The sequence below is a fragment of the Alexandromys fortis genome, unplaced genomic scaffold, assembly GCF_014885135.2.
Source record: "Alexandromys fortis isolate MF-2015 unplaced genomic scaffold, M_Fortis_MF-2015_v1.1 scaffold_57, whole genome shotgun sequence".
Lineage (NCBI taxonomy): Eukaryota > Metazoa > Chordata > Mammalia > Rodentia > Cricetidae > Alexandromys > Alexandromys fortis.
The window spans coordinates 8,213,929-8,223,857 of NW_026067941.1; the positions used below are offsets into that span (position 1 = coordinate 8,213,929).

General features: G+C 45.3%; 1 protein-coding gene across 3 annotated transcripts; it reads left to right on the forward strand.

The window, feature by feature from the left end:
* On the forward strand, positions 1 to 6,257 carry Ndufb2 (NADH:ubiquinone oxidoreductase subunit B2). 3 transcript variants are annotated; one of them, XM_050147896.1, is made up of 4 exons: positions 1 to 168; positions 3,248 to 3,392; positions 5,257 to 5,357; positions 6,182 to 6,257. In XM_050147896.1, exons 1-3 carry the CDS (start codon positions 71 to 73, stop codon positions 5,329 to 5,331), a joined length of 318 nt encoding a protein of 105 aa, XP_050003853.1. In that variant the 5' UTR covers positions 1 to 70; the 3' UTR covers positions 5,332 to 5,357; positions 6,182 to 6,257. The 3 variants fall into 3 exon arrangements, with proteins under 3 accessions (XP_050003853.1, XP_050003851.1, XP_050003852.1); XM_050147894.1 differs by having other exon boundaries at positions 5,257 to 5,353; XM_050147895.1 differs by having other exon boundaries at positions 5,257 to 5,333.
* The last annotated feature ends 3,672 nt before the right edge of the window (positions 6,258 to 9,929 follow it).

The following is a 9,929-nucleotide window of genomic DNA, read 5'->3' on the forward strand; positions in this document are numbered from 1 at the left end:
CAGGGCGGGACTTGGGAAGTGACGCTTCAGGGGTGGGGGAGCTGCAGTTCGCTCTACGTTCGGCACTACTATGTCTGCGCTGACGCGGCTGGCACCTTTCGGTCGCGTCGGAGGCCGCCTGCTCCGGGGCTGCCGAGCGCGGGCGGCTGGAGATGGTGGAGTCCGTCAGTGAGTGTCGGGTGGGGGTGAGGGCTCGGCTGGCTCGAACTGCGCCAGCGCCGGTGTCCGGACGCCGTCACCTTGAGGCAGGCTGCCGGGAGGGTCGGTGCGCGCTCCGCTGCCCCCGAGGAATGCTGGATCTTGTAGTCCGCCTGGACCGAGACTGGCTTTAGAGAGATCGGTGGGGTGGAGGCGATAGGATGGCACGGGAATGCCAGAGAAAGGTGTGAACTAGGACCTGAATGATAAGCCACGCACAGTCCCCTGACTGAGACTTTCCACGCAGCAGGGGAGTGGAGGTCAGGAGCGCATGGAGGCGGGTGGAGATGGGCACCGAGACAAGTGAGGACTGGACGCGGAGTGCCTCGGAGGATTGAGGTTTTCCCTAACAGTCCTGGGCAGTCACGGGAGACCTTAAGGCAGGAAGGTAGTAAGTTCGTTATTTTTCCCAGTAGGCACATGTTTACCTTGAAAATCTGGCACTTTATTTGTTACGATCTCACTAGTTTGCATCGATTGGCCTAGAACTCGTTATTTAGACCGGGGTTACCTCGAACCGTAAAATTATGCTTGCTTTTTGCCTCCCGAGTGCTGGGATTAAAGGCGTACACCCTGACGCCGGGCTTTAAACTTGGCACTTTAAATCCCGTATTGTATGCTGTTTCATGCCCATTCTGTTTTCTCTCCACCGGAGATTTGTAAAACTCATAGCGTCTTGTTTTGTTGTATTAGACTTTTTTTTTTTTTTTTTTGACCCAGATCTTGTATCCCGGCAGGATTAATCCGTCGAGAGTTCTTTTGAGGTCTTAATTCTCTTATTCTCTTGAGGATGCCTCCAATCCAAGCTCACTCTAAATCCTTAGCTTGGATTTCCCTTACCTCCAATTAGGGAAATGCTCTACTACAGGAATAGGTCTCCAGCGCTCGCCTTGGTTTTTTGGCGACACAGGTCCAACTCAGATAAAATTTGGGGTGCAGACACATCAGAGGTTTGGTCTCTGGTGACAAGTTTTAATTTCTTTCCCGTTGGTTTATTAATATTTCACCCATTTAGTATGGGGCCATGGCTTGATTCAGAGGTCTAATGATGAGACTAATTGTCTCTTGGGTGGGAGTCTGAGTCTCCTAGTTGTCTGCACCGACTCCCTGTGAATGTCAGTTCAGTAATTGCTTCCCAGGCATTTGTGCTTGGTTCGTAATGCTCGAAAATGGACTTTTTACTTATTTCATTTAGCATCCTATTTTTAAAAGATTTATTTAAGTATATGAGTGCTCTATCTGCGGGTTTGCCTTTTACCAGATCCCATTATAGGTGGTTGTGAGCCATCATGTGGTTGCTGGGAATAGAACTCAAACCTCTAGAAGACCAGCCAGTACTCTTAACTGCTGAGTCTCTCCAGCCCCCCTGTATTGTTTTTTTTTTCCCCACTGGGGACTGAACCTATGTTAGGCAAGCACTGTACCATAGAGTTGCACCCCCAGCGCATGAGTTATATCTTAGTTTGGTCCATAAAATGAAAGACAAAAACTCAAAAAAAAAATGTATTTGCTTGTAGGCAAAGTTCTTGGGCTTTGTCGTCAAAATCCATGTGTTGTCCAGTCTGGGAAACAGCAAATCACAGCATCCGCATAAAATAACAAAAGTTCCATTAACAGATAACGGTCCTACATGTGGTACCTGCACATGGCGAATACTCAGTAATACCTGCCAGCAGTCTTTTAGAATGAGAGAGAATAATAAAAATCAGCCCCAGCTTGTCAACAGCCATCAGGGCTGAAGAGTTCACTTCAGAGCTGAAGAGCAGGAGCTGTAGGACCTGAGTCTGGATGCCAGCACTCAGAGGAGAAGCCAGGAGTTGCCTTCTGCACATATAACCCCAGTGCTGTAAGGGGCAGAGTCGAGAGGATCCCTGGGCAGGCCTTGCTAGCTGCTGTCCTAGCCCCAGGTTCAGAGGGAGGAGACCTCCAGGAAATGCGGTAGGGACTGATAGAGCAAGATACTTGATGTCCTCTGCTAGGAAAAAGAGGGCAGAGGATGGTGAGGAGCCGTGGGAATATTACACATGAACCTCCCAGAAACTTTAGTGCATTTTTGCTATGCAGGACTGAAGTTGTATTTTATATAGGCACACTGTAAATTTTTATATCTGGTTTTATATCTGATTGTGCATTAGCATATGGGTTGCGCTGAACAGGACATAGAAATAGCTTTATTAAGTATAAATTACATCATTTAAGTTAGAACCAACCTATACTGACCGGAGTCCTAATTAAATAAGGATAGCCCTAGCCTGGTGGTGGTGCACGTCTTTAATCCTAGCACTTGGGAGGCAGAGGCAGGCGGATCTCTGAAAACTCTGAGTTCCAGGACAGCCTGGTCTGCAGAGCAAGTGCCAGGACAGCCAGGACTACACAAAAAGAAACAAAACAAGTGTTGCCCTTATGGATCGTGTGCCACAATTTGCCAGTGAGTGCCTAAACGAGTCCCCCACACCCAGTTGGTTTTATTCAGTTTTACCATTGCAGCTTTTTGGCTTTGTTCAGAGTTATTAGAGTTTGAAAAAGGATTTCCCAAGTTCGTGTAGCCCAGGATGACCTTAAACTTCCTACGTAGATAGTGTTGAACTGAGCTTCCAGCCTCAACTGTCGCAAGTGCAGGGTTTCAGGCATGTGCTATGGTGCTTGGCTTCTATGTGATAGTCCTTGGATAAAGACTGGGGCCCAGGATGCACGCTGTCTCTGAAGTATATCACTAAACTGAACAAAAGTCATTTCCATTTTCTTTTGGGGACAGGGTACTTCAGGTTCCCAGTCCTTTACACAACGTTGGGGGCAGCACCCTATAGTCATCACTGTTCCAGTGTATTATGGGGACTATTCGCTAAATGAAACCATACCGTGGCCTCTTGTCAGTTCAACCAGTTTTCCTGTCTCCATGTTTAAAGCAAGCCAAATGAAAAACCAGTCTGTATTTCGGGGTAGATGAGATGTGCCAGCTTCGGTTTTAAAGATGCAGGTGAAGGCTGAGATGACATTCTGCTTTGGAAATTCAGTAAGAAGCCGTTTTCCATATTGTCTTTTCTCCTAGTGCTGGCGGTGGGGTGCATAGTCCGCCCAAGTACAGGGAATTTCCCCAGCTTACCCGGAAACAGGTGATCTATGGTGAGTTCTTAAGCTCACTCATGTGGTTCTGGATTCTCTGGCGCTTTTGGCATGACTCGGACGCTGTGCTGGTAAGTGTGGGAGCACGTTCTAGTCCTGAGTTGAGAGCAGGGGAGGAAGGCGGCATGGCTAGCTTAGCTTGTGTGTGCCCCTGAACACCGTATTGCCGTGTCACCTAGTGATGTCTGGTTTCCATTAGGTTGCCAGGTGGGGAGGGGACTAGAAGTCATTCTTTTATGATTGGTGAGTTAACATTTATCTTCATTTGTAGGTTAAATTTCACATTTAACTTTTCTGTTTGAGCCAGGTTTTTCTATTAAATTTTTTTCATTTATTTTACATACCAGTTTCCCTTCCCTCTTCTTTTTCTATTCCCTCCACCCCCCTCCTGTCTACCTCCAACCCACGCACTCCCTTCCGAGAGGGGCAGGCTTCCCATGGGAGTCAATAAAGCGTAGCATATCAGACTGAGACAGGACCAAGCTCCTCTTTCTGTATCAAGGCTGAGCGAGGCATCTCAACATGGGGAATAGGTTCCTAAAAGCCTGCTCAGGCATCGGGACAGGTCTGATCCCACTGCTAGGGGCCCGACAAACAGACTAAGCTCTGCAGCTGTTACCCATGTGCAGAGGGCCGAGTTCGATCCTGTGCAGGCTCCCTAGCTGTCGGTCTAGAGTCCGTGAGCTCCAGTGAGCTCGGGTCAGCTGTCTCTTTGGGTATCCCCATCATGGTCTTCACCCTTTTGCTTATATTATTGTTCCTCCCTTTCTTCACTTGGACTCTGGAGCTTGACCCAGTGCTCCATTGTGGATCTCTGCATGTGCTTCCATCAGTTACTGGATAAAGGCTCTATGATGACAATTAGGTTAGTCACCAATCTGTTTACAGGGGAAGGCTGGTTCAGGTACCCTCTCCACTATTGCTAGGAGTCTTAGCTGGGGTCATCCTTGTAGATTCCTGGGAGTTTCCCTGGCACCAGATTTCTCCCTAACCCCCCAATAGCCCCCTCTATCAAGATATCCCTTTCCCTGGGCGGTGGTGGTGCACGCCTTTAATCCCAGCACTTAGGAAGCAGGCAGAGGTCTATATGTTTGAGGCTGTAGGTAGTAGAAGTAGAGGCTGAAGTCAGATAGGTCTCCAGGTCAGGACTGAAGAGACTGCGTCCGCTCGAGGCGCCCAAGCCTCACAGGAGGAGTAAAGGATGTGAAACAGTTTGTTTTGCCAGGACTACGAGCTATTGCTGAGACAAGGAGTATATATGAGACCTGTGGCCTGTTGAAATAGGAGCGGCGGCGGGGTTGAGTCCCCAACACCCCGACCGCTTGGCTAGCTCATGCCCGAAATAACACACAAACTGTGTTCATTTAAGAACTGCTTGGCCCATGAACTCTAGCCCTTACAGGCTAATTCTCGCACCTGGACTAGCCCATTTCTAATGATGTGTGTAAGCACCCCAAGGTGCGCTTACCGGGAAGATTCTAGCCTCCGTCCATCATGGTGTCTCTGCTTCAGAGAGCAGAGTTGTCTGGTCTGTCCGGGAGCAGAGCAGAGTCTGACCTCACTTCCTCTTCCGCCCAGCATCCTATTCTGTTTATTCCACCCACCTATCTTTTAACCTATCAGGGCCAGCAGTTTCTTTATTGCTCAGCCAATGAAATCAACAGATTGATATGACACTCCCACATCAGTGGCCGCCACTCCTTCCCACTCTTCCTCATGAATACTCAGTGGCTTACGCTGCCACCTCTAAAAACTTCAAGCCACTGTGTGTAATGAGTAGATTGAAGCAGGCTGCGCCACTGAATGGTTAAGGGAGAGTCAGGGCTCATATATCACAGGTGCTGGCTATAGTCATTAGTGCACGCTATTTCAAGATCAGCTGCAATTATTAGTACAGACTCTTGACTTTGTTTTCTTTTGACTGGTTGTCACCAGGGCCACTTTTCATATCCAGATCCTTCAAAATGGACAGATGAAGAATTGGGGATCCCTCCTGATGATGAGGACTGAAGGTATAAACTTAACTGTACAAGTAGGTATGCCCGAAAGTCCTGTTTTTAAATTCTGACTTGTTTTGCATTCTTAGTGGCCTTAAACAAGCTTATCCTAAGAGCCACTGGTCTTATCTATGTCTGCCTAATGATTCTCACATCGATAGCCTGCATCCCCATATTATCTTCTAGTCATCATATATTAAAAACAAAAATAGTAGTCTTAAAGTTAGGTTACAGTTCTTGGCTTCTATCCACCCTTGAGTAAAGATGAATTCTGTATGGTCAGGGCACTGGATTCCGTTGCCAGCATTAAACAAAGAAAACCCAGGTTTGCTAGTCTGTTCCTGGTAATCCCAGCACTTGGGAGGTGGAGGCAAGAGGACAGGAATCAGACAACACTACAGAGTGAGTCGGGACCAGCAAACAAACTGCCAGGCACGCCTTGAATCCCAGCACTTAGGAGGCAGAAGCAGGCAACTCTGTGAGTTCAAGGCCAGCCTTGTGTTCCAGGACAGGCTCCAAAACTACACAAAGAAACCTTGTTTTGAAAAACCAAAACAAAGAACATCAATAACAAAAACAAAACAAAGCCAAAAGAAACCAGTTCTGTTCTGTTTCCTGGAATATAGTGGTTAGAGTTTATGGTATGTAGCTGTATAAGTGTGCCCTGCTTTTACTGTTCAAGTGGGAAGATGGAATTAACACCTTAACAACTAGACTAGAAAGGGTAATTTTGCTTTCTTTCTTGAAAGGCTGTTCAGTCAGTGCTAAAAAGAAATGCTTGAATGATTAGACAAATAAGATTATGAATTTGGATTAGTAAATATAATAGTTCTTAAAACTTACCTACTTTTCTTTCCCTACAGGAGCAAGGTGAGAAGTTTCAAGAAATTACAGCCTTCATATTTAAAGTTGTAAATTAAAGTGGTTTGCCAAGAATGAGGAACTGAGTTATGTTTCTGGTGACAGCTATCCTTTATTCTATTCTCTGACTGCCTGCTGGGCTAAGTGGTTTGTACCCTTTCAGCCAATCCTCTTGAGTAGCCTGTGATATAGGTGTCCTTTCTTTGGGGTTATTAAGGAACAAGGAGATAGTTTTTTGCTTAGCATCACACACTGTTGAGTGGTTACCTTATGTCTGACCCCAGCTTATGCATAACTTAGGTACCACGCCTCCTCCTCAGCTCATGCCTTAGTTGCAAGTGTGGACAGGTGATATGACCTAGAGCTGCCGCAGCTTGATTGTTGCCCGAGGTTAGGCATCAGCAGAGTCCAGTTTCCCTATCTCCTGCAGGACTCAAGCCATGCCTGACTAGGAATTTCTTAGGACTGGGGGTAAGGGTTTTTTATTTTTCCCCAAATGTTCCAGGGTATTCCACCTTCTATGGCCTAACAACAGTTATAAGGAGATGTGTTTTCTTCCATCCACAAAGAAAAGTCTGGTGGAACATAGTTTGAAGACTTAACTACTCAGTAAGTTTTTGACCACCTTGGCCTTGGGAGTACAGTGCCGATTGATTAGAGGTGGGGGTTAGGGAGTTAGCATTGTGGAGAGTGAGGCCAGAGGAGTCTAAGTTGGAGACAGCCTGGGATACAGACTGAGAGCTTCCTCAAAGTCACACAGACAAAAGAACTGTTTTTAGAGAACTTTAGAGAGGAGAGAGAGGTGGTAGATAAGTCAGTACTCATGAGATTTGCTCAGAGCTGTGAAAGAAGCCTACTGGATGATGTACTAAGGGGTCTGGCTGTGCTCTGAGTAAGCAGGGTTTATAGGAAGTGTGTTTAGGAACATGGTGACTCCTGCTCTAGGTGAAGACCAAGTTCTGTGTGAGAAACAGCTTCACGTGGCTGTGAACGAGTAAGGAGAGGATGGGACTAGATGTTAACAGTTGCCGGTTGTGTTTGACATCAAGTATCCTGACCAACTTGTTGGCAGGCTTCAAGATGGAATACAATAGGGTTTCCTATAACATAGAATTTTCTACCTTTTCTTCAGTTTCCAGAGGTCACAGTAGCAGCAGAAGCTGAAACAACTAGAGCAGTTGTGCTTTTCTGACAGCCACAGTAACCCCACTGTGGCACTGGGGGCGCTTCACGTCTGTGAGGGTGGCTGTGCTTTTCCAGTCTCCTTATGTCGGTAAAGACACTAAGAACATAGTCTACAACAGTGAGTTTAAGCAGGCTAATCCCTAGTTCTTTTCCTTAGAAGCAAGGAATTGCTTAATAGGTAATTTTAAATACATTCTTTTGTTTAGAAGAATGTTGGAATCCTCATTTCCATGTTTGGGTTGGAAAACTGATGCAAGCCAGATGTCAAAAACTCCCCAACCTGCTCAAAGAAATGCCTTCTACATGGCTGTATATACCTGAGGAAATATTTAGATGGAAGAGGGTCCCACAGAAACATTAAGTATAGCATTTGTTTGATGGTAACAGAAATTCACAGCAAATTGCAGCCCAGGCCAGACACTGTTAGGAGCATGTGTTATCTCATTAACTCTCCACAGTATTATTTGTCTCATAAGATGAAGTCGAGTTACGGGTAGATGGGTTGGAAATTTGCCAAGCCAGAACTGAGGTCTTGGCTGTAGTCAGGTTTTTTTTTTTTTAGGTCAAATCTTAGTTTCTATACGACTCAAAGTTCCCAAACAGTGCTTCCTGTTTATTCTAGTGTGTGGACTTAAAACATGGCTAGTGGATCCACGTTTGGTGGTGGACGCCTTTAATCCCAGTACTCAGGAGGCAAAAGCAGGCAGATCTCTGTTGAGTTTGAGGCCAGTCTGGTCTACCGAGTGAGTTCCAGGACAGCCAGGGCTACACAGAGAAACCCTGTCTTGAAAAATCAAACAAACAAAAAAAAATCCACAGCCAGTGGAGACATCCCAAACTGATTTTACTACCCACTTGTGGGTTGTGATGTACAGTTTCAGAGATAAAGCACCCCAAGCTCTAGAGTTAAACTGGCCAGATCTGATCCTAAGTCTTGTCCTGTACTGACCGAGTGTGGGCAAAGTACTTTTTTTCATTTTGTGTCTTAATTTCTCTATTTGTAAAGTAGCTTAGACTTATGCTTAGCACGAAGCATAGGTCTCTATAGTGGTTCTCAGCTCTCCTAATGCTGTGACCCTTGACATTATTTTTGTTGCTACTTCATTGTAGTAGCATTTCAATTGTATTTTAATAAATAAAGCTTACCCGGGGATCGGGAAAGTAAAACAGCCACACTGGTCAGCCTGACAGACCAGGCAGTGGTAACACACACCTTTAATCTCAGTAGCCATACTAGTTGCCATAGAAACCAGGGGATACACATGTTTAATCCCGGCCCTAGAGAGGATTATAAAACTGGGAGGAGACCAGGTTCATGGCAGGATCATCATTTGGACTAAGGTAGAGGTAAGAGCCAGGAACATTGCTCTTCAGGTTGAAACCCAATTTCTCTCTGAGTTTTTACTAATGTGTTTCACTTTATCATTGTGATTTTGCTACTGTTACAAATATAATGTAAATATCTGTATTTTCTGACGATCTTAGGTACCTTCTATATAAAAGGGTCATTTGGCCCCAGGTTAAGAACTGCTGCTCTAAACAGAAGTAGCTATCTACTGTTTGCAGTGAGTATTTTTAGAATATTTTATCTAAACTAGGCTTATGGCCACCCTGGAATCCTGGTCTGATTTTCACAGGGAAGCACCACATAGAGAGACTAATCTGTAAACTTTCCCCAAATGTGGTCCATTCCTCTTCAAGAACAACTCTTTTACAAAACAAAACACCCAAAACCAAAGAACAACAACAACAACAAAAAAAACCCAAGCAAGTTTATCAGCTCTTACTGGCTTCAATGCATGCCAAAGGTGTATTCCAAAGTAAATTTTAGGGTGAAGCCTGGTAGATAGCTATGTCTTCGTAAACAAGAGCGGTGGGAAGGTCAGAAGCAGCCCTTAAAGCCTGCACTCTTCTGGCAATTTTTTTTTTGTCCTTTTAGACTGTTCTTGGAGGGTTTCTAGGTGTGGCGTTTTAAAGTTATCTTTTTTTTTCTTCTGGAAACCTTCTAGTGTTTGATGTGTTTTGTCTGAAGATATCTCAGGTATTCTTCAAAATAAAGGAGATTCATCTGGGAACCAGCACTGAACACACAAGTTCAGTTTCAGATGTGTTTGTGTAACTGTTGTATCACAAAGGTTTTTGTGTTTTGGCTTTTCGAGACAGGGTTTCTCTGTAACAGCCCTGGCTGTCCTGGAACTCATTCTGTAGACCAGGCTGACCTCAAATTCATAGAGATCTGCCTGTCTCTGCCTCCCAAGTGCTAGGATTAAAGGTGTGCGCCACCACCACCCAGCTCTTAAGTTCTACTTTCAAGTATGTAGTTACACAGAGAACTGTTACTTTAAGCCAGAGAAGCAGGTCACACAACACTGTCTGGGAGGGCCATCACCAAAACTTGATAAAAAGACAATTATAAGTTGGCTAGACCATGTAGGCATCTGGCCAACTTTAACTTCTACCCATCAAGAAGTGATCAACATTTTGAAACAAAATGTGCATTTTAGCCTGGACTGTCAGTAGCCAGTGACTACTATTAGATGTCAGTGCTAGAAAAATAATGTTAGA

Bases quoted from the DNA above. Each gene is read 5' to 3' on its own strand.
- Ndufb2 (XM_050147896.1), top strand. From the start codon at position 71: ATGTCTGCGCTGACGCGGCTGGCACCTTTCGGTCGCGTCGGAGGCCGC. The intron at 169-3,247 runs GTGAGTGTCGGG...CTTTTCTCCTAG, and splicing joins GGAGATGGTGGAGTCCGTCA to TGCTGGCGGTGGGGTGCATA. The intron at 3,393-5,256 runs GTAAGTGTGGGA...GGTTGTCACCAG, and splicing joins ATGACTCGGACGCTGTGCTG to GGCCACTTTTCATATCCAGA.